The following is a 24867-nucleotide window of genomic DNA, read 5'->3' on the forward strand; positions in this document are numbered from 1 at the left end:
ATCAAACTCTGTCGATTTCTCCAGATCTTGCAATTTCATCACTTGATTTTTCTTTCTACCTTGTTATATGGTAATGGAGAAGCGTAACAAAATGAATGAAGTAAGACCCAGCTACTCCGACATATGAAGTCATCGTTCATTATGATAGCTTGGCACCGACTCATGAAGGTGATCTCTTGGTTTCATGTTTCCTGTATTTAATTGAAATGTACGCTAGTGGAAACAAGATCTGGTGAGTGGAAATGCAATTTTTAATTATCAATAGAAAAAGCACTACCAAAAAAATGACCAAAGGCTACAGACTATTTTGGTTTTTAGCTACGGCTATAAACCGTAGCTAAAACTATCCAAACCGTAGCAAAAAGATAACTCCGCCAGACGTACGTACAACCTTGGATACGTTATAAGGGACTCTACGAGGCCCATTAAAATGTGCGTGCTCCATCTAATACGTCTATCCATTTTTTTAAGAATATTTTAGGCGTGAACCCAAAAAATGAAGTAGATCGAAAGCTCAAGTGGACCACATGGTAGGAAAGAGTGGAGATTAATCCATTGATCGATGGTGTGTTTCAATTAGACCTTCGATTTGCCTAGATATTTGGTTTATTTCCTATAAAAAAATATTACAAAATTAATGGACGGAGTGGATATATCGATTGCATCAATATAGACCCCACAAATCCCTTGATAAGGCCGTTCATCCAGATCCTGTCAAATATGAGCCGTGGAGGGCCTGTTACGGATTGTTCAATTGCTACGGTCATTTTAGCTTTTAACTATAGTTGAAAACAGTAGTAAGACCGTAGCAGGTAAAAATACGAAAAACCGCGCTGCCTTTTGTCTTTTCCCCCAATCACGAAATTCATTTCCCTCCACTCACTCACCCCTATTCCCTCTCACGTCTGTCTCTCTCTCTCTCTCCTCTCTCTCTCTCTCTCTCTCTCTCTCTCTCTCTCAATCTCCCGCACCCCACTTCTCTATCTCTCTCAATCTCAATCTCAATCTCACGCCTCCCTTTTCTCTCTCTCTCTCTCTCTCATATCCCATTTTCAAAGCCCTTGCAATCTCTCTCTCTCTCGCCATCTCAACGGACGTGGAAAGGCGAGCGATTTCTCCTATTCTGTTTATTGATTTCCTTATGCATGTTTTACGAATCTTCTCTGATTCTCGACCAAAGATCTCGCTTATCAGTGAAGAAATCGGATCTTTCTGTCATGATTTTTGAATTTATCGCCTCATTTGCTGCATTCCCTGCATTTTTGCTCTCGTTTATCCATTTAGGGTTTTGTTTATGTGGTTAAAACTCTTTGATAACATGCATTATATGAACCCCCTCAATATATCCTTAATACGCCAAAATAAAAATTTAAGACGATCCAAACTCAGGTGGGCCACCATGTAAAAGCATGCCTAAAGCATCTCAAATCACGTGGTGTGGCCCACCTTAGTCTTGGAATGGATTAATCTTTGGTGTGTTCGTCTATCCTACTTGGGCACATCTTCCGAATGGATTGGATGGCAGATATGAAACGCGATGGCCCTACATATAATGTGGAAAGTTTTTAATGATGAGCAACCTCACCTCAATTGCCCCGTATGGTTTGGTCCGCTGGAGCTTTGGGTTGGCCTGATTTTTCGGCACCAAGGAGATTGCAGGGTGGATGGATTATAGCACCCAAATGGTATCCAGCATCAAAGAATGTTGCTGGAAGCTTTTTGCAATTTTGATTTTTCTTTTTTATTGGTTTAATATTCTTTGATATTGCTATGTAAACTCCAAGAACTGCAGCATTTTCTGTTGACTTGGATGATACTGTGGCAGGGTATGGTGGATGATAATCATTCATGCAACCACCATGCACATGGTCTGCATTTTGCTATTTGTGGATATGTTTCAACTCCGATTGTCCAAATTATGGTAGTGCTTTAATGGAGTGTATGCTGGATTGATTATAATTCTTCCATCAATGGGAATCAACTGGCTAGCTAGAATAAGAAATTGCCAACTGACAGAATTCAATGGGCATGTCCATTGATTGGACATTATGATAGTCAAGTCAGTGTGTTTTTGTAGCAATGACCCACCCCAGTGGGTCCACACATTGGACTAACTGGAGTGAGTACATGTCTGTATCTTCCAGGTGGATTCATGCACAATATGGTCCATCATACTCCGCCCTTGGTATCATACAATTCTTCTTTTCTAACACATGCATGCATGGAATCACCACTGTTTATGAATAACTATAGATATTCTTCTGATTGTATTATAATACAGAGTGCTCTGCCCTTTTGAAACAATCATGGATAATTCATGAAATTTTTTAGGAAAAAGGATTTTCCTGAGTAATTCACAAATTATCTGCCAGCTATGAATTATTCACAAATGAGTGTCAGGCTAACTTCATAAGCATCAAGGGACCTGAGCTGCTGACTATGTGGTTTGGAGAGAGTGAGGCTAATGTGAGGGAGATATTCGATAAAGCTCGCCAATCAGCTCCGTGCATGCTTTTCTTTGACGAGCTTGACTCAATTGCAACCCAGGTAATCTATGCTCTGTATTATACTCGTATTGTGATCCCTGATGTTCCACTCAGGGAATCAAAATTGTCTTGGAGAGTAACTCAGTTATCTATCAGATCCTAAATGTCACATTTCAGTATGGTCAGAATCCAGGCATGTATGATTTATAAGGGATTTAACTTGGAATGGTGGTGGCTGAAACTGAGTCGACTTGGATGAGTTGGCTTGGTGTCAGCAAGTGTTGATGCCATTGTTCTAGTTTGCAATCTCCTCCCATAGCTGGGGCAACATATAGAACTCGTTTCTGTTAAGTTACTCAGTTTCTTCTCAATTGCCTCAGTATTTTTTACTTGCTGATTTAGATAAGATTTTTTTTTTCAGTGTGCACAGAGAGTTGGTGCAAACACATCTTCAAAGTCCCACCATCCAACAATTTGTGGGTGGGAATAGTAGCATGCATTTCAAACTTGAGTATTGAGAATTCAAATTTCAAAGTGCTTATGGATTCCTTCCAGCTGCCATTAAATGGTGGGAGTTGATGAATTTTTTGGTCCTTCTATATGATGGTTGGCTTTAATGTATATTTTTTAGTTGTGGCAGTGTAAATTTTTTAGTCCACAGAAATCTCATCGAGGGGCCAAAGCATTTGGATATTTTTGAAGTTGATTCACACTTCCGCTGCCGCCATTTCTAGGACTGATTAACGCTTGACCTGCACTAGTACCTACATGGTTTGAAGCTCATATTGGATGAAAATGGTAATTTCATATCACAATCTTAAATAGTAATCTAAGAAAGAACTAGTTGGGGTGATCTTAGCAATGGAATTGGCCTGTTTCTCCATGCCGACTTGTATCATAGACTCAACATGTCAAATCTAAATGGAAGTTCTTGACCATCAAATTTGTCCTTTTTCCAGGCTTTTGTTTTATTTTTACACAATCATTTATGTATAGGCTGTCAATCGAAGTCTACGGGCATGCTCCATCCACACCGAGATCCATCAAATCAAGTCTGGATTACCACCTGCACTACTTGTAGAGAATTGACCCAAGACAGTTTTCACACCCCAATGCACCATGGTGCCCATTGCTTCTGTTTTGCTCATGGTATGTTTTAACACAAATAGCAGCACATTATTTTTACGTTTTAATTTAATTATTATTTTTTATATATGTTCTTGCTTTTATAGGATAATCTACTAGGAATGCTGAGGCGATCGGACATGATGTAGAGAATGGTCATGAATGAAAATATATTTCCCTTTTATGGATTTTTGTAATTCAATTAATTAGTGCATCCAAATGCAACCCAAATGTAGCCAACATAAATTCATTAATTGGGTTCTTATTTTCAATAGGTTTGCTGGTAATTTACTCAAGGGGCAGACAGTTGGAGTGATCGGAGCAGGTTATATTGGATGAAAGAATAAAATCTATTGTTTCTATGTTCATTTCCAATTTAGTTTATTCTTTGAAGCACTTAATGATTTGTTATTGATGGCCTTGATACATGAAATCTAGAAACTCCTGCATCAAAATCCAATGAGAACAAATGGATAAGAATGAAGTGCATCCACAAGGTCCTTCCCAATGCTCCAAAGACAATGGCCACATCAAAAGAACAGGTGGTCTTCATCAATTCAACTTCTGTGATTCTCTTTTACTCTGAACTAGTCTTTTTTTTTTTCTTTTTGAAAAATTCCCGCAATTTTTTCATCTTGGTTTTTTTTTCTATTAAGTTTTAAATGCCTTTTTCTCATCTTTGTGGTGACTAGTCAATGGTAAAAAAAAAAAATAAATAAAAAATGAAAGTCTGGTCAAAGACTCCATGCATAGAAGTGGTTTCTTGAGGGGATTGAATTTGTTTGTGTTTTTTGAGTATTAGGTCCCTTTATTTGATGTTTTATAGGTCTTTGAGGGAGTGGAATGTGGGAAAGATTGGATTTTTGAGGAGTTGGTTGAGACTTGAGAGTTTTTCTATTGGTGGAGGCTTTTGGCATTGAAAGTTGGGATTTTTTATTTTTTATTTTTGGTCTGAATCTTTGTTTTTTGGACCTTTTTTGTCTGAAGGGGTGTTTGGTTTTTGGGTTTTTGTTAGAAAAAGGGGACTTGAAGTTAGAGGTTTTTAGCTTAAAAGATGGGGTCTTTTGTCTAAATTTGGGGTCCCTTTGGTGTTTTTGGTTATGGATTTGGAGAATTGAAGTTGGTTTTTTAATTGCAGGATGCTTGACTTTCACTCCGCTTGCTCCCTAATCTGCTGCCAGCACTCTTGCCCCTTTGATCCTCATGATCGGGGTCAGCATGGTGAAAGAGGCCATCAAAGATTGGAAGCGAAAAACACAGGTATTTTCCTTTCTAAATTGATATTATTAGTACTTCTTTGTATTTCTGTAATATATATCTGTATGCATTGCTATTGATCGTGGATAATTCAGTAGCCATTGAAGCTTGCTGTTAGTGATGGAGAGCTGACAACTGGATGGGTAGAACCATCTGATCACTGCAATTTTTGGCCTCTAGCCCATCCATATATGGCTCACCAAATCAACAGTCCCAATTGCAACATATGTTTTTCAGGTCCACTGTGCAGGAGCTGCATAGATCTTTAATGGCAAAAATTGGGTCCCACCACCGTATAGGTGCTGTGGCCTAAGAACATGTAATGATCGTGCTTTCGTAATAGAATTTATCAATTAAAAATAGAACAAATGGGAGAAAAATAACTTTCCAATGTTAAATATTTCAAGTGAAGTTAAGGTTAAGATATGTCATGTGTTTGAATACCTCTAAAGGTGACTGTTTACTAAGTCAATCCCAAAATCAGATTGGTTGAACAATCCTAACCTTTGATTTGTTGGAATCCAGTAGTCAAATAATCAAATAAGTGGAACCAAATAGCTCAAGGGTGATTTTAGGGCTGGATACAACTATGGCGGGGCCAAACAGCTCAATGGCCTGATTCAACAACCCATGCCATGGGGCCACACTTCAACATACACTTGAGGTTGTATTTTGTACAAATGACCATTTTCTTTTACAGAAATCATTGGATTCTAGGCGACCACATGTAGGAATGTCAACGAACCAGGCCCAAGCCAAGCAAAAACAAATTTTAAATAAGACCGTCCTGATGGCTCGGCCCTACCAGTTTAGAGTCTAGGCTGAAGCCAACCTCGGGTCTGCTGTTTTAAATGGTTGAGTCTCAGCAGCTTGGACATGTCGACTTAGAGTCGGAGGTGATTTGTGTTGTTGAAATAGATTAGGTCTAGGCAAGTCCGTTGACTCGGACATATCGCATGGGACTCGATCCAAGTCTTAAGACCATGATTTGGAATGATTTCCTCATTCCTCTCCCTCTCAAGTAAGGCTATTAACTGGTTGGTTTCAAGTCAGGTCCTAGTGTATTCATACCTAGACTTGCATGAAGTGGTTGTGCTTGGGTTGTTGCTTTTAGTTCCAGGTACTGTGTTTAAACCCAAATCTAGTTGGGTTTGGATACCCTCTTGTCTTGGGACCTTGTATTTGGTTAGGTTTTGGATTTGTTCTAGTTTGGATTTAACCATTCATGTATATTGTTTCATTCCTTCATGTGATATACTCGGAAAACTATTGATTTCATCATTAGGTATTTAAAGATTTTTAACTTATCATGTGCAATATGTTGATTTATAATATGTTAGCACCAATATGATTTCAGCAAGCATCCATGAATTTGGGGTTAGGATTTTTCAACCAAAATGATTTTGGTATTATTACATATCTATATTTGAGTCCCATAATTTGGATTAATTAATTTATGTTGATGTACCCATCTGAACTGAACCTGATCCAATTCAAATTATCACATGAGACCTGACATGACCCTTAAAAAGAACAAAACAAAAAAAAATAAAAAATCAGGTCTAACATTGTGGACCTATGACTAACTTGAATTTTAAATGGGTAAAAAAAAAAGAAAAAAGAACCATGATCCATTTAAAACCGGATCGGTAGTGACCCTGATCCACTTTGGACTACTTGACTGTAAGCAAATTTTGTGACCTCATGAACAAGTTGGATGGTAATTAGCCATCATAGTAGCCCTGTGAATGTTTCAAGGTGGGTGTCATTATCCCTACTACTTCCTGTGGTGTTGTCTACTTGAGCTTTGGAATTGCCTCATTTTCTGTTTCATGTCTAAAATGAGCTCATAAATTAATGGACGGCTCTCCATTCTCATTTTTCTCAGGCTTGCATTAAGAGTAATAATAGCACACTAAGAGAATGCCACCTCTCCATTCTCATTTTTCTCAGCCCTGCAACCCAAAAGAAATTAGCAACTGCAACTCAGCAACATATCAGTTGTTTGGATGTGCCAATCTATGAGAAAAAGAAAACACAAAAGAAGTTCTGAGTACTTCCTGACAACTACTTCTTGAAACAGTTCACAATAGAAAGCTGAGGTGTATACAGCTGATTATTTTGGAGGATATTCCACAGTGGGATGTGAGAGTTCTCAAAACTGCAACTAAGAGAACTGAAATTCACCATAATCCATGGGCTGCAATCTGTGTTAAGCATATCTTCATGTCTCTGATGCCCCACTGAGCTTGTACACGTTGGTGTTCATAGACAGAATAAAAGATCATAGACTTGTGAAGGAAATGTTAAGGCCCTTTTCGTCAGAGGCCTGAAAATGAGTTCATCCTATTTTAGTTAACAGTAATTATGTATTACAGGTCCTGATCTGTAATACATAATCACTGTTAATAAAGAAGAAATAAACTCATTTTTAAGTGTCTACCAAATATGGCCTACATAATAATTAACAGGAAACGTATCTGAGCTTAGAGTAAGCAATTTGCAACTGTTGTTTCCAGAGAAAAAAAATAGTTACAGGGGTGGATTGGATTATGTTACAGGCAACCTGCAGCTTTGGTATTGTTCGAGAACATAGTATTAGTGTAACACATTATATGCAACTTGCGACTTTGCTTATTGCGTGTCGAATTTCAATTAGGATAAGTGATGGCCATGGATCAGTAATCCAGACCATTCATCCATTGTGTCCCAGTGGATAGATTGTGCCCTGAGAATCCCCTGGATTTGTTGCATCCTTTTAGCAACAAATCTGGGACTTCTCTCAATCAGAACGAACCACCTACAAGCACCTATACTGTTATCTGTGGTACAAGGCATTTTTTAGCTCTGGGATGTAAAAAAGGTTTTTTTTTTCCTTTTCTTTTTCCATTTCGTGGCTAAACACCCGTACTGCAAACTGTGGTAGAGGTGCCTGGAGGTTATCAATTCTCTTTTTTAATTCAATGTGTGGTCACTTGATTTTCCTACTATAGTCCACAAATGGAAAGATTAACATTGTCTCACAGTAGATTCTTTTTTTTTTTTTTTGCTAGTTACGTTGTTTGTCGAAGATCCTGAAATTTGATTTGGGTTACAGGAATTTGCAGGCCCAAGCAAATCATTGTTCCAAAATTGAAAGCCTACCTAGTGATTTGCAGCCCCAAACAAATCACCAAAGAAGAAATTGATGTATCGACTCACCAATCGAAAGTTTCCCTATGCAGGTAAGTTGTGTACACATATCCCTCTTTATATTCTCACCATTCCCTTGATTTATGCAAAACTAGGCTACCCAAAGTTTATGGACAACTCCCATTGTCTTTGATATGCTAGAACTAGCATGTGTGGATTGACAAAAGTGCGAATGCACTTGGCGTTTCAAATGCCACTTACTGTTTTGATAAAAAGATATTATGTTTTAAATAATATATTTAATTTAAGCAATTATTATGTTTCATAGTATCAATTGTTTCAAATGCCACCCACTATTTTGATAGAAATATATTAAGATTTTCAGACCTCACCTCTTCTCTAACCTTAGCATGCATTTTATACCAGATGTGCCGAGATCTCCAAGCCCGACTGGCTGCTGCAGAGGCAGAAAGGGTAGCAGCTGAACAGGAGAAGCGTGAAAAGGAGGAATCTGCACAGAAGGCTTTGCTAAACAAGAACTCATCATGGAAAGGGTGGTCCAAGAGTCAAAGAAACTTTAGCAGGAGGAAGAGGAGAATGAGATGGTAATGATAAAGGTGACAGCTACGAGCAACAAAGACTAATATAATTCATAGCATTGTCTGATCGTCTTGATGCTCTGTTGTAGCTATGGGAGTTCTTAATGGACCATGGTCATGTTGTAGATGTATTGCAGTAAGTCTCCATTCTCTCGTTACTTGAATTATAGAGCTAGAGGTTTCAGTTACTTTTGGACTGAAATCCCCAAGAAAAAAATTCATGCGGGACAGTCCAGTCTAGTCCAATGTTACTAATATTGTAAAGAATGGGTGGCATTTGAAACAACAAACGCTTTTCTTATGTGGTATATCATGGGATTAACTATCTGTTGATAAATTTTTCTTAGGTATTTTAGTCCAAATGTAGCCTAATCTAACTTTGATTTATTTGAAAACTTGGCTGGTCATTCATTCATTTCCTAACAATGAAATTTTGTCATTACTGGACAAAAAACAAGCGTCTTCTGGTCATAGATGAACTGTTATTAGCATTCCTTTCTTGTCACTGTCTTGGTCTAGACTCTTAGTTGGCCCCAGTAGTAGCAGATAAATGGATCTGACTCTGCCACATTGTGATATTGCATTAAAATCTTTCTGCTTTAGTTTATCGATCAGAAGAGAAGGATGCACTGTGAAGGCTGATTGATGTTGTCATCATAGTAGTAGCCTTGTCCCAGCCATTTGGGGTCAGCTTTCACATGGAATGCATGAATCTTGATGTTTTCCTCGAATGAGAACAGTTGAAAATAGAACTTGATTTCTCAAACTTGATGAAGTTTGAAGGATAAATCTTAACTGTTTAAAAAGTACATCAATTCTTTTTTACTTGACCCAATTTCTAAAGAATTTACAAGGATAGACTTTGAGAATTGTTGGGTCCTTAGTGAGAAACTAGAGATGATGTTTGGTCGAACAAAAAGGTGTTTTTGGTTTTACTAGCAATGGTGTTGTTGGCCTCCACATTTCTATGACCCTGACCATTCATCTGGTGGCGCCATCATGAATTTGTTCCCAAAGTTCACCTCTAGAAAATCTTGCACATGCAGTTTAACTTTTCCAATTGAATGTGGACATGACATTTTAAGGAAATCGATTTGCATACTGAGTTACTCAGTACGCTCTTATCGTACTGAGTTACTCAGAAACTTAGTTGGCCCCACCTTGAATGTATGTGGTCTATCCACTCCGTCCATCTGTTTTTCCATATAATTTAAGGGGCTGAGCCCAAAATTGAAGCATATCCAAAGATCAAGTGGATCATACCACATGAAACAGTGGAGATAATGATTTCCACTATTGAAACCTTGCTAGGCCCCATAGTGATGTTTATTTGTCATCTAACCTGTTCATAAGACCATACAGACATGGATGAATGGAAAATAAAAATATAAGCTTGATCCAAAACTTCTGTGCCCCCCAAGAAATTTTTAACCATAGTAGTTCATTTTATCTGTTTCATGTGGTGTGGTCCATTTAAATAAAAATATAAGCCTGAAGGGTTTAGTTGAACAATTGTTGTTGTATAGAACAGTTGGTGAAGGGTTTTACAGATTTTCAGAGAGATATTTGAATTTAGCTTTGTTCTTTTGCTCTTTTTTCTTGAATTTGAGGTTGGGAGTTTGGAATTTCAGGTCCTCGGGGAAAGTGATGGATTTCGATGTGATCTTTAGTCTTTCTTCATGAACTGGAAGTAGGTATTTAGAATTATAGTTTTTTCTTTCTTTCTTTTTTTTTTTTCCAACAGAGATTTGAATTTCAGATGTGTTGCTCTTTCCATGTGAATCTGATTTTCTTTTAACATCTTTTTTACTGTAGATGGGGTGTTAAGAAGCCTCAAATCATGGAAAATTTTGTCATGATCTTGTCAAATGCAGTTCTTGGGATGGCCATGTTCAGTCTCAGTAAGATCATTGATATGCTATCTGGTCCTCGAGTTGCAACAGAAGGGTTTCACACCGTTCCCTAAAACCAAAGGCATTGATACCAATGAGGCAATGGAAACAGAAGAAAATGAAGAGACACCAAAGGTGGGAAGAGTTGCAAGAGCAAGTGATTATGAGTATCTACTATTGATGTCGATTGAAACCTTGACGTTAGAAAGGTTCAAGAGCTGTTGGCTGAAAAGGGAAAGTAAGAAATGGGGGTGGAGGAATTGAAGAAGGAAACTCCAAAGTCTCTGTGGATGAAAGATCTTGATGCTTTCATTACGACACTTGATGTGTGTCTTGTCTCATCCCAATTTTGAGGACATGACTTTCCAATTTTATTTTATTTTTATTTTTTTTTGGGGGGGGGGGGGTCTTTCTTATCTGATTTTCAATCGATGCAAGAGCATGAGAAGGAAGAAGCCCAGGTGGAGGAGGTGACAGGACAGATGGAGGGTAGGGTAGGCAAGCCTCTCGCTAAGGCTTCTAGACAAGTTGGAAAGAACCCAAGAAAGAGCAACACCAAGAAAGCCAACGAAGCAGATACTATTGTTGAATCTGTAGCATCAGTTAGTACTACAGCTAAAACTGGTAGGCATCATTCTTTTCTGATGAATAAAAAATCATGTTTGTCAGTAAGCCAGTGTTTGGATGTATACGCCAATCGGCAACACAGAAATTGAAACCCAATTGGTGTGTTTAAACGTACACGCGAATCAGCAGCACAAAAATTGAAACCGGAAATGGGTGGATTGTTAGTTACCATTTTATTCCCATCTTGAAGATTTCATTCATCTCAATGCATGTTATATTTTTCTCTCCGTAGGACATGTTTCTGAGGGGGTAAAACCCAAAGGTAGGGGAGCTCCGAAGAAGGCTCCTGTTAGAAAGCTGTGCTTGCAAATCCTGAAACTTCTTATTTCCCAAGCATCTCCCTATTTTTATGGACTTCTCATTGCCTTTTTGGTTTGGATCTTTCAGCAGAAAATGCCAACTGCGTTGATAGTGAAGAGGAAGATGATGAGGTGCTCGAGCTGAAAGAATGATTGGCAGCATATAACATTAATTCTCCTTCAGATCAAACAGGTATATGATCATCCATGTGCAGTAAGCTTTCAGATCAAAGCGAAGTTGAGAATAGTGTTAGTTGATTGCAAATTGATAACCAGTAGATGCACATCCACGGAGTTTTTGCTTGCGATTGTTGAGAAGCTATTGGGCTGCGAGAAGGCATTAGATCTTGCCGTTAATGAGAACTTTAAATAGACATATAACTATTATGTTGGCATTGTACTTTTGTGAATGGAAATGAATTATTATGTTTGATTGAATGAATGAATGATTGTGCTTGATTGAATGAATGAATGATTTAGCCATGAAGTATTTATCTATATTAGCTTATATGAATTATCAGGGTGTACTACAATGGTAAGAGCTGCCATTACTAATTAAATTTTTAATTAATAATAAACATTAGCTACGGCTATTAACTGTAGCCCTTTGTTGAAAACCGTAGCTCTTGATAAATTCAGCTTTTTGCTATGGTTCTCATTCTACTTTTAGCTACAAATAAAATCTGTAGCTGTATATAATTTTAAACTACGGACAATATTGCTACGGATTTAATCCGTACCTATAGTTTCAATGGCTACAGCTATTAACCGTAGCCTTGTATCTGAAAACCATAGCTATTGCTAATTTCAGCCTATTGCTACGGTTCTTGTTCAACTTTTAGCTATAGATATAATCTGTAGCTATAAATACTTTAGCGCTACAGAAGCAACGCCTACGGATTTAATCCATATCCATTATCTTTATGGCTACGGATTTGATCCGTAGCCATAGGTTTTAGACCTATGGCTACAGCACCAATGGCTACGGTCGTGCTACGTATTTTAACCGTAGCCATAGACTTTTAGCTACGGTTTTTATCCGTAGCCTTTGCCCTGTTTTCTGGTAGTGAAGGAAAATCTTTTAGTTCTTTATTGCATTATTCTTCTAATATTGATAATTTGGTAGAAGTATTTTTTGAAATGCAGTGACAGACAATCAATGAAAATGCAGATCTTTCCGAGACTAAGAAACTTCTTGACAAGCTTGTTGTGCTAAAGCTGAATGGAGGTTTGGTGGCTACGATGGGTTGCACTAGTCCTAAGTAAGCTTTCATCTGATTTTGATGATCAACATTTTCTTTTATAGCAATTTTGGCAAGTTGATTCTGTTATAATGTTATTCTGTGAGAGATTGCAAATCTACCTATATATGTATATGAGGAACTATTTTTGTTTACATATATGAAGAATCATGTGAGTACTTCATACAAATTTGTAATTGGAAGTGGGCCCAATTTTGGATGCCATGGACAGTTGGGTAACTTAAAAGGGAGCTGAAAACTAGAATAGAAAAGATGAAAGAAAATTAAGCCCAACCAAATGTTGACGAGGAATTATATGGTCCTTGATTCAAGAATATGCATCAAAAGGATACATGCGACTGACCTCAATCAGTTAGGATATGGCTTAGATGACTATGATTCAAGGATATGCATTGTTCTCAGCCTTGATCTGTACCGGTGGAATAGGCAATGCCCCAAAAGTCTCATCGCACGAGAATTGTACAACCTCTAGACTTGTGATCAGTCAAAAGATGGCTGAGAAAAAAAAATAGCTAAAGACAACATCCAATAGCAAAAAGGCCGAAGATTTGGCTTCGATTTTCCAATATGAGAGACTTTTGAGGCATTCCTATCCATGGTGGACGCATTAGATCAACCATATGTCTAATGTCTCACTGCAACCCCACCTATGCAGAGTAGAATTCAGGGCCCAAGAACGCTATATCAAATCCTTAGGTCAAGGATACTATAATTTCGCAGCATTGAATAGTAACTAAGTAATAAAAGAAGACAAAAAACTGATACTACCCTAAGAATGACATCACACCAGAAACACCAGAGACTTAGTAGTGGCTTTATGCACTGTGCATTAAATATATAACCACCACCCGCCGCAACCACTAGCAGCAGCAAAAAAGAAAAGAACAGAACATAACAGAACAGAAATACAACAACAAGTAATATGATTCTACTTCTTGCATAGTGTAGAAGTGCTCTATTTTTTTAGTTCACACAAAAATTGAACACATGGCATGGCTGTCCGCTATCATTTCTGCAGTCATCTCGTAATAGGAGCTAGAAAAATGGATAAACAACCTAGATATGTAATAGAGATATTCCTACGGTGGGTGCCATGTGCAATCTACTTCCGTGTATACAACCTAAAGGCCTTGGCATTGTATTACAGCTCTGGCAGATGTTATCAGTGTGTAACGGCATTAATTATTGGCCTGGTGCGAATTTCCTTCCGAGCTTACTAATCGGAAATGAACTCCTGTGAAGAACTCTAGCAGAATGTGATGGATGATACGCAGACACTTATTAAATTACTTAAAAATGTGGTAGCCTTTGGAAAAAGGTTACAGCCAATAGGTACAATGAATTAGTAAGGGTTTGAACTTTGGATAATGTGATGAGGGAAAGGGGCTATCTTATTTGGAATGGCATATCTAAATTCAGAGATAAGTTGAGAGGAATTGATGGAATCTTTTTTTTTTTTGCATCGAAATCCTTTATTTTGTCTTTCCAATGCTTTCTAGAGATTTAGATAAAAGAAACACAACACTTCGCTCAATGACACGTGTTGTCAAAAGACCTTTATTTGCTCCATTGAGAAAGTTTCTATTATTGTTGTTTCTCCTGTATGTTCTTTGTACAGTAGAAGGTTATCATACCAAGGTTCTTATATAACAGTATTTTTCTGGTCCTTTACAAGTCATTTCTATTTCTCATGTATGTCCTTTGTACAGTTATAACGTCTTGAATTTCGAGGGTCGAGTAAAGCTCTACTCCTGAAATCCAGCGCATCACTTATGCAACATGGATAATGATGTTCAGATTTCTTCCATATTAATGAGTTAAACATGAGTGAGATTATACTAAAATAACATATCATACTCTGGATATAATTAAATTAAGCAAGCAGAAGTCTGAAACATATATATATATAAGTATGTAAGTGTTTCACAACCTCCAGAGTATGAGTATGTAACCAGGCTGAATATATATATGTATTGTTTCAAAATGTGAAAATATAAGATGTCCAACTAAGACAAGTATCCCAGTGTTCCCGGCGAATCAGCACGAGGTCTACATAGACCCGCCCGGGAGCTGAAAGTAGGAGAACTCTTCCTCCTCATCCATAAAGTCCTACTCCGTTGCATAGATTTCATCATCACCTATATCTAAACCAAAGTTTGGTTGGTGTTTTAAAACACCGTCCCAACATAGGAGTGAGTGATCAACTTAGTGGTACTATAAGGCAAAGGTTAACATGTTATCAAGTCAATCAAGCAGTAATGATAAAACAACTTAACAATCACTTTCTAACTACTTTAGTTAATGCAGGAATGGAATGCAAGTAATGATGTATACCCTCACATCAAAGCTCCCTCAACAAGCGACTCCAACAGCGAATTTCGCATATGACAACACTGCCTCCTATGCGATTTCCACGCCTTTAAAGTACATCCTAACTAATGTAGTGCAATACATGATAATGTTAGCCCAATAGTTAATTAAGCTTATTCATACAGCAAATTTGGGAAACTAGGGTACCTCCCTTTATATCATTGACCTGAACTGAAGGATCCATCTAAGTTCGTCACTCCTAGTCAAGCACATACGATAGGCAAGTTGTAGGGTCATCACTCCCAATGAAAAGTAGTCGATAGGCAAATTCAAAAGTTTATACTCGCGGTCACTACAGGGTGACTAATCACATCGGCATAGGCCAACAGTTTGAACACGATGTCCCATACCACCATGCCCGGGTCACGAGTCTGTGTTGCTCACTGGTCACTACGGGGAGGCTCATCACCCCAACATAGGCTGACAACTCGAACACAGTGTCCCATACCACCATGCCCGGTTCATGAGTCTTAGGGGATCATGGTACCATGGTTAAAGTGAGCCTTTACAATATAGAGGGGTACCTTAAATTCAAGCAATAATGTCCATATATGGTAAACACACAATAGGCCGATCGGTTTGTTAGGCAAGTTTGATAGGTAAGGACACACGCTGACTTAATCGACATGGAGCGCAAAAACACCCCTCGTGGCCTAACCACTGTCGACAATCGTCGTGCGACCCGAATTTATCAAGTATACCCATGTGGCGAGAGTAATTCGGCCACCCGAACAGGAACTATTATCGATTGCCTGGGCTAGGTTGTAACCCCAATCTTACTCAAATGCAACAATTAAGTACACGTGATAATCAATTCAGCATTTAACAAATAATCCAAGTGAAAATTCTCATTTGAGCATTTCATCAAACACCTTGATCATGTTACCAAATACTTGCATTTTATCCATAAATCGCATAGAAGCAAATAAGATTACATGAAGAAAACTATACATATGAATAAGAAAATTGAGAATCCTATCTTAATACTCTTAATAAATACAAATCATCAACAATTTCTCATTTAGACAATTTATTAAACACATAGGCTACACTTCACCAAATACATAGACTAGGTTAGTTACAACGTATGATTTAGTAAATCCTTATACAGAGAAGTCAACAGGCATATGAAAATGATGAATCCTAGGTTAGTAGTCATGGCAAGCACAAATCATATTTACATGTTCATTTAAAATTTCAACAAACACATGAGATGCATCTTTTGTTCGGCATAGTTCATACATGTATATTATATCGAAATCGGCATATCTGAGACAACATGGCAGCAATCAAGTCAGACATAAATCATTAACCGACATTGAAAACATTGACAACCATAACCTAAATGCTTATAGTCTGTTTCATCGGAATACTCGATTTAGACTCGGTTTGAATACTATGTTCCCGAGAACGGAACTTCAAGCACCTAAATAACATAAACGGTTAGCTAGTTTGACAAATAATCAGCCCAGATCTCTATAAAAAGATTAGGGTTAGGGTTTCTTACCCAAAATCGTAGCCGAAACAGATTGTGTAACGTAATGGAAAGGTGATTTAGTGCGTGGAGTAGTGGGAGAGATTCACAACATCAATCACCAAAAATCCTTTCTTCTCTCTTTCCTCTTTTCTCTTCTTTTCTCTCTCTCTCCCTTAGGGTTTTGGGGAAAATCGCATATGAGAGAGGTGGGGTGATATAAGGGCTATTTATAAGCCCATAAGTGATGCAAATGGCCCCAGGGCCACTATATACATGGGTTATACCCTTTGGGCAGCTGTTTTTGACAAACAAGGCTCACAGGGAGGCCCACAACTCACATACATCATAAGGTAAGTTCCCTGATAATGGATCTATGCTAGAATGTGGTTTCGGTGAGATCGGATAGGCCGATCGAGTATGGAGGACCTGTGTCAGATCAACGGTCGTACTTACTTGATTGGGCCCACAGTTATACGGATATGTGTAGGGAAAATTTTCTTTTCCATGGGTGAAGTTTGGTCAGAAACTGATGGTCTGATATCTTCAATTTCGCGTGTGAGTGAATGGCCCAATTCACTTAAGTTTCATTTCATTTCTAAAGATATTCGTGTTTCTCACACACTTCACTCAGGGCTCAAGTTGTACGTTTTTAGACACTATCTGGCCTCGATTCCCGTGATGGTTCTCAAGCCTAGAAGGACGGACATAACCCTATAATTTCGTGGTCATTGGACTCTTGACGTGCGATCTAGGTCCGATACGGAGTTTCAATGTACTCCCGAGAGCAACAGGCTCTTGGGATTTCTCCGAGGACTTTATATGATATAAGTCAATGGTATTAATGGTTTTAGGCCTTCTCAATAGTGAAAATGGTGGCCCGAGCTAAATCCACCGATTATTTAGTTTAGTACTTAACTAATTTCAGCCCAAATTACGACAGGATACGGTCCTTAGGTGGTTCTGCCTGAGGTGGTACTTGAGTCCTTATACGGATTTTTTCGAGACGTTACAACAGTAGAAGGTAGAAGGTTTGCTTAGCGCATGCATTAATGATGTCAGGTGACTTGTCTGTTGTCATTTATATTTCTACAGAACTAAAACTAAATCATGTCAGGAGAGGTTAGTTCCAATGGCATCACCCACTGCTTTTTTTTAAAACCACACACCATCACACCCACACACACCACAGTGGATACTTGAACCCATGACCTTAGTGTTGAAACTCTAGTGAGTCTACCACTAAGCCATGAGTAGAGACCCTTATTTCCCTAGTTTACTCCTCATCCCTTGCGTAAGGCTTCTAACACGATTTTCCTATCAATGGTGTATAACTCTTCGAAGAGTGGGACTTTTCTTTCTAGCTTTCAGATGCTAAGGTAACCCATGTATGTTCTAATTTTTCTTGTTGGTTTGTTCTATTAAAAATCAGTATGTTTTTGGTAAATAGAACATATAATACCTAAGTCTGCAACTGCTTTTATAAGCTCCTTAACTTTTACTTCCTCTGTTTTTGCATAGTTCTCTAAATGACATGCCATGGTTAGTTGAACCTAGAAGAATCTTGGTTAGTTAGTTAGATTAAGCATGAGATTGATAGAACTAGATGAAACTAATTTATAGGAGGTTCAACATTGGTTGATCTTCAACAGGCTCTTAAAGTTACTTACCACTTCTGTTGGGATTAGTAAAAGGTGGAGTCCCAGTATTGTAACACCCTATACTCTCCAGTACTTGAGTGTTACCATTTAGTATGAACACAAACCTATTTCTAATTAGATATTCCCATTCATTACAGTTTAAATCTGATCGTTAGAATGGTCCCCATCCATGTGTTGACCCATCCGTCCATTAATGCTCGAGACGAATCATCACGACATCAGCACAACCCATCGTTAGGACTTGATCGCCTCAATAGGTAAATCAAACTATCCAGTGGCCATATAATATTTAATAATTATATTATTTTTATTTTATATTTTACACAAACATAGATAAAAAAGGAAGCATAGATGCATTTTGATAATTTAGTTGTCATATAACAATGCAGGAAATATACTGTAATAGAGGGATATGTGTACATTTAAAGTATATAAAATATTATGAAAATAATATTATATTAAATATACATAATGAGTAAAAATGTTACAATACATAATTGAATTGTAGATATTAGTGTAGTGATAAATATCTTTTATGAATATGTATACAAAATTTTATAGACAATTAATAAAAATTGTACAATATTGAACACAACTACGATGTTAATCAAATATAATATTATACAATTTTCAATTCGTTTATATGTATATTATAATATTATATATTAATAAACATGCGATCAATAGCATGTATATAGTCGTATACTAATATTAAAATTAAATTTATATGAGACTTTAATTATAAGTAATATGCAATAACAACAAAATTTAAATTTGTATTGGTTAGCAATGCATGATGTGAGCCTTACAAATGGCCCATTGGGGTTTTTTAACCATTGATGATCAAACTCGGGATGGTCCGACCATCAGATTGGCAAAAATCGATACATGGAACCTAAATCAAGTGGTGAGCCCCACCTGGGCCCTGGGATCTGCCTGATTTCCAGACAACGGCCCTAACTTGAGCCTCCTAAAGGGAATGAACGGGGTGGATCACAATTCATTAGTGTGGGGCCCACATTTATGGTGGGTGTGCACCAACGTGTTATGCACCCACAATGCACCAAACATTGCTGGAACGGTCAACCAGCGATGACCCAACATTTTCCAGAAAAGGAAAACGTCTCCCGCCTTCAGCCATTCAAAAACAGCTATCTGTTTTTCTTCTCCCATGTTGGAGCAAGATATGGCCCACCACCTCACCCCAGTCGGTGGATCCAAACCATTCATCTAATCATGAAGGTGGGCCCAAACTTATCCACGCCGTCCATACACGTTCAGGTGTTCGTGCATGTGCACAATCCCTAGCGCAGCAATCGCGTGCATGCAGCTGTCTTGTCAAAAATGGAAAGCTTCTATTTCTCTTGCAGTTTGCCAGCTCAGTGATTCGAGTGAGGAGAACTCCTCTCATCTCAGATGTCTATCTATTGAAATTTCAGTCGTCCAGACCCGGTTTTCACCCTAGTAAAACAAAACCACATCCGGTTTTGCTAAAACCGGCCGTAACAGAACATAGTTTCTACCAGACCTCATCCGAGCCCTTCGTTTATCGTACAACGGTCCAGCAACATTAGGGCAAATCATAAGAATGGGAGAGAATTGAGCAAACACACCTCCTCATCCGTTTCTTGCAGCCGCAACTAAGAAAATTATCATTTTCTTCTCCTTCCAAACCCACCGGCTGATCTCTCCCAAGCATCAATACCTCATGTCCGTGAGCTTTATGGAGTCCATATGGACCATCTACAAGATTCAGATCGGAGGAAGAAGTGGTGGAGGCGAAAATGTCATTGATGGCCGTCTTCTCCTCCTTCGAACAATAGCGCGAGTGCGGTCTGCTTAGGTGTTGTGGGTTGATGATGCACATGTGCTGGTATCCAAACATGATGACCCCATTTCTCTTATGCAAGTGCAACCAAATCCATTAACATCAAGGGCATCAGCAGGCGAGTTTGTAAATGCACGCCCACTGCTAGTTGTGGCGGAGCTCCAGGTGGTGTTCAAAATGCACCTGGGTCTCCCTGTAATGGGAGTGTTAACAGTGTCCATGAGATAGGAAGAGGAGGAAGAAATAGAGGAAAAGGATTAGAAAGAAGAATGGGTGTGTTTCAGAGTTAACTCGAATCGAGCCGAGCCTGACTCACTGCCGAGTTATGAGCTCGAGTTAGGCTGAGTTTTGAGCCCGGCCGAACCACCGCCAAGTGCCTCAAGCCTCTCTACATATTCAAAAAAAAAGATAAGAAGAAGAAGTAGAAAGGAAAGAAATAAAGGAAAGGAGAAAAGATAGAAGAAGAAGAAGATAAGGTAGGGAAAGAGAGTTTGGGGCTGAGATGTTGGCTGACTCACTGCCGAGTCAGTTGGATCGAATTAGACATGGGCCTAGCCTAGGTCTAGCTTCAAGAGGGTCTTGAGTGAGGAGAAGAATGAAAGAAAGAAGAAAGAAGGAGAGAAGGAGTGAGAGAGAGAGAATAGATGCATGGGTGCTTGTGTTGAACCTAGTCAACTCGACTCGAACCGGGTCATCAAGGTGAGAATTCCCATTTTTTTCAGATTCGTCATCACTTATTTTGTTATTAATAATGTCTCCATTATTTTCTATCTATTGTAATAATTAATGTTATTTTAATAATATCGACTAGAAATAATGATTAATATTACAATGCACTAATTAGTGTTATGGATATTATTATCATCAATTTTAATTCTATTATAATGATTTTTACTAACATGTTAGCTAATATAAATTACAATACTAATGCTAATAGTTATTGTAACTAATAATACACCAACTAAAGTTCAACTTCTAAAAATTATCGTAGACATGAACTCAAGACTTATAAAATCCAAACCCTAGTTTAGGACTCTAACCACAAATAACGTTTTAAGCAGGGTTAACTATCGACAGATTCTTCATATTAACATTGAATACTATAACAAGAACGATGATTATTAGACATTTATATCTATTTACTATCCCTAAGTATTATCATGGAAAGACTCGGTATTGATAGTTGTTACTATTAGCAATAGGGAATAGTATCACTTTCTTTATGGGGTTAGTATGATTATTGTTAATATGAATATTATTAATAGTCATTGTCACATTATTGTTAGTAAATATTCTATCTCTAATACCTCTATTAATGGATTTTTAGTTGCTATAAGTACATTAGACGTTATTGGTATATGTAGGTAACCACTTGTGAACCATCATTATTAATATTGGTGGATTGCTACTCCTATTTCGAATATTATTTGATCCATTGTACAATAATAATAATAGTAATGATAATAATAACAACAACAACAACAACAACAACAATAATAATAATAATAAATTAGGACTTAAATCCTAGCATTTAAGCATTTAACTAAACCCTAGGATGAAAATCATAATTTTACACCAAAACCCAAAATTAAAAATAAATGATCCAAACCCTAGGATTATAATCTCAACCATAAATAGTATGTAGAACATGGATCTAACCATACTACTTACAATTCGTGATAGGATCCAAGTTTAAGGACGTGCGCTCTTCCTAATAACACTAGAAGGTGATTCAAAATATAAGATGATGATTCTTCCTCTTGATCTTTCCATCTTCCTATTAGCTTAAGTTTTAGTTTGTATTTTAATTTATAATTGATATCTCCCTTTTATAATCATATGTGTTAGCTGGTGAAAATTGAATTGCTATATTATATGCTTAATGTTCATCTTGTATATTTGTTCATCCTTATGGATTATTTATGGATTGCTTATGGAATTTAAACTAGTACATTAGTGGGGGAACCCCCACTTATAAATGTACACCCATACTTGGGTGTAACTCGATTGATAGTGATGACAATGGACCTTTGATCTAGTGGTTATTAAGTGGTGCTCTAGATGGATCATTGATGTGGGCCTACCATCTAGGGTTATTGTGTCCAATGGTTTTTAAGGATGGTCTTTATCATATGATTTTGATATCGGCCCTATGTGGAAAATTTTGATACTCGCCCTACGTGGTTTTATTTTGGTACTTGCCCTAGATGGGTTCGATATTTTTTATAGTGCAACCATGTGATGGTAAGCTCCATATACTTTAATATGATTAGCCACTAGTCGACGGGTTTCCATTAAACATCCTAAGATGGTAGTCTCATGGGCCAGAAATGGTGGTCATGGAACACTATGCCCGAACCGTCATCCTACGCTGGGCTATGTGCTCCCCGTAGTGATCATGAGCTTATTTGAATTGTCTGGTTGTAATTGGACTAATAACGGGTTGGTTAATCATGCATGTATAGCATAGACCAACATATATTGTTGTCATACGTGACATACGGATTCGCTTGACTGGATGTTTTACCCAGGGCACAAACCATCATCTATTGTTATCATACGTATTTGCTTGTCTGGATATTTTACTTAGGTCAATAATTACATGGTGATGAGCCTAATGTCCGTCTGGATGTTTTACCCAGGACAATGATTGCATTCATGCATCCATTCATATAATAGGACTGCATTTACTCTATTTTAGCTGCTTGGATGTTTTATACTATTTCTTACCTAATGCGGTGGTGTTTGATGGAAATTCACACTGAGTTGGTCACTCATCCATCAAATATACAACCGTACAAGTGGCGCAGGTGGCTTAATTGATTTTCAAGTTTAGACTGATGAGGAGCAAAGTACCACTGTGAAGATGTATGATTGTATTGTCAAGAGTTGTTATATGGTTTTATAATTCTAGATTTGTTACAATTTGCTTTGTTTACATGGAATAACATTTCACTTTGTAATTGTAAGTTTGGGACATTGGTTGGTATAAGTCATTATAAGGAACCTCTTGTACACCCTAAACGTAAATGAAATTTTTCTTTATGCTGACTTGTCTATTCTACGCTCATCTGCTTACTCTAAAGCTATCAATATATATATATATATATATATATATATACACACGGGATTTTACTCTTTATAAGTTAACACTCAGGTTTTTGAGAAACGGGTCGTATAATCGGGTCCTGAAAAGTCAGGGCATTACAAGTATGTAGGCCATCAAAAGGCACTATGTAAAGCTTGAACAAGTAGGATCTAGGCAGTTGGCTGGTTTGCTTATATCTGCAGGGCTAATGATGATGCTCTTTGTCAAACTTTAAAAACTTTAAAATTAACATAAAACTGATTGTTTATTACATATGCATATTAACAATTAATGGTTGACATACAATTGTTGTTTGGAATACATAGTATTTCAATGAATTGGGGGTGAAGCAAAGCCCTTTTTTGTAGTGACAGATCACACCGTCCACTAGAGTTGCTCTTCACAATGATATGTAGTGAATTGTGGCTTCTTACTATTTTTATAGGGAACATGCCCCTTCAATCATCTTCATGGATGAGATCAACAGTATTGGATCTGCTCGTATGGAATCAGGGACTGGCAATGGTGATAGTGAAGTTCAGCGTACTATGCTTAAGCTTCTTAATCAACTTGATGGATTTAAAGCATCCAACAAGATTAAAATATTTATATTTACTTTTTTCTTGTGAATTGCTTGAAACCATCAAAGTTCTATTTTATCTCTATGTCGTACTCATGCAGAAATTTATCTTCTATCCAGGTTTTGATGACTACCAACCATATAAAAATTCTGGATCAAGCCCTCCTCAGGCCTGACTAGATTGATAGGAAGATTGAATTCCCAAATCCCAATGAAGAGGTATAAACTACATTTTGGTTCTTCCCCGGAACATGAAACTTAATAGTTGAATCTTCTTTCCTCGTTTGGATCTCTCCTAATAATTCCACCAATGCCAGCTTTAATTGTCACATGAAACTTAATAGTTAAATTTTCTGTCCTCTTTTTTCCTTTTCTCTTGTTTCTCAAACAGAGTAAATTGTCGCATTTGTTCTTTTCCATGGTTTTTTCTCAAAACAAACATGCCCTTCCATGTTATTGATTTTTTTAATATAAAGTATGATATGATTTTTTTAATCATCTAGCATTTGCATGATCACAAGCACATGAATTTGGGGTTATTGTAATATTTTATAAACAAACACAAGAGGCGTGTTGCTTAGTACTGACATTCGATCCTTGGTGTGTCTTAAGTCAATTGAATTGATAAAGTTTGTTCTTCATTGGTTCTCCCTTCTATTACAATTCACCTGCCAATTCACAGTTTGACAGCTCTTAACTGCAGTTGGTTGCTTGATCGTTGGGTGTGTATTGGTTGATTTCGGAGGTTTGTAAGACCCGACCCGAGTTTGCATGTGTGCATGTGTGTGTGTGAGTATGCATTTCGTTCATCTTGGTCCCGCGGTCCTACCAGTTGAATCCCGGTGACCCGCGACCCTCGGATTATGTTTGCTGTCATCCTTAAGTCCGGTCACGTAAACCCAACTCGGATCGAGACGAAACTTGTACCATCTTGTTCGCATCGTCGTTGTGGTTCTAATGTCGTATCTTGTGCATCCATCTGACGTGTATATCATAAGTTGAGTGCATTTCATTTCTAACCCTTGATCATTATCATGTGCGCACAGATTTCTAAGTACGTTCCATCTCTTAGCACTATTTACAATACACACTACACACAGACACACTACTTAAGCCCTATTCCTACACCACCTACCTCTAAACACCACCCACAAGCCTAGAAAACCTACTAACCCTACAACTTTAGT

At 37.7% G+C, this 24867-nt stretch overlaps 1 protein-coding gene and 1 long non-coding RNA gene across 7 annotated transcripts; both read left to right on the top strand.

Annotated features, from left to right (window-relative positions):
- The first annotated feature begins 20 nt into the window (after nucleotides 1–20).
- Nucleotides 21–23876, top strand: LOC131221135 (26S proteasome regulatory subunit 8 homolog B-like). Its single transcript, XM_058216287.1, has 3 exons — nucleotides 21–168; nucleotides 12570–12679; nucleotides 23546–23876. Exons 1-3 carry the CDS (start codon nucleotides 124–126, stop codon nucleotides 23727–23729), a joined length of 339 nt encoding a protein of 112 aa, XP_058072270.1. The 5' UTR covers nucleotides 21–123; the 3' UTR covers nucleotides 23730–23876.
- LOC131221136 (uncharacterized) lies at nucleotides 1813–4873 on the top strand. 6 transcript variants are annotated; one of them, XR_009159019.1, is made up of 6 exons: nucleotides 1813–2547; nucleotides 3118–3284; nucleotides 3483–3635; nucleotides 3887–3936; nucleotides 4050–4153; nucleotides 4750–4873. It is a non-coding gene; the product is annotated as an uncharacterized LOC131221136 (long non-coding RNA). The 6 variants fall into 6 exon arrangements; XR_009159021.1 differs by having other exon boundaries at nucleotides 3127–3284; XR_009159020.1 differs by having other exon boundaries at nucleotides 3141–3284.
- Nucleotides 23877–24867: the final 991 nt, after the last annotated feature.

The sequence above is a fragment of the Magnolia sinica genome, chromosome 12 (assembly GCF_029962835.1).
Source record: "Magnolia sinica isolate HGM2019 chromosome 12, MsV1, whole genome shotgun sequence".
NCBI classification, from domain to species: domain Eukaryota; kingdom Viridiplantae; phylum Streptophyta; class Magnoliopsida; order Magnoliales; family Magnoliaceae; genus Magnolia; species Magnolia sinica.

What these genes read in the sequence shown, in the direction of transcription:
- LOC131221135 (XM_058216287.1), top strand. Translation starts at nt 124, where the DNA reads ATGAAGTCATCGTTCATTATGATAGCTTGGCACCGACTCATGAAG. An exon ending in CTTGGCACCGACTCATGAAG is followed by an intron (nt 169 to 12,569) that starts GTGATCTCTTGG and finishes ATGCAGTGACAG; the next exon opens with ACAATCAATGAAAATGCAGA. An exon ending in ATGGGTTGCACTAGTCCTAA is followed by an intron (nt 12,680 to 23,545) that starts GTAAGCTTTCAT and finishes CTATTTTTATAG; the next exon opens with GGAACATGCCCCTTCAATCA.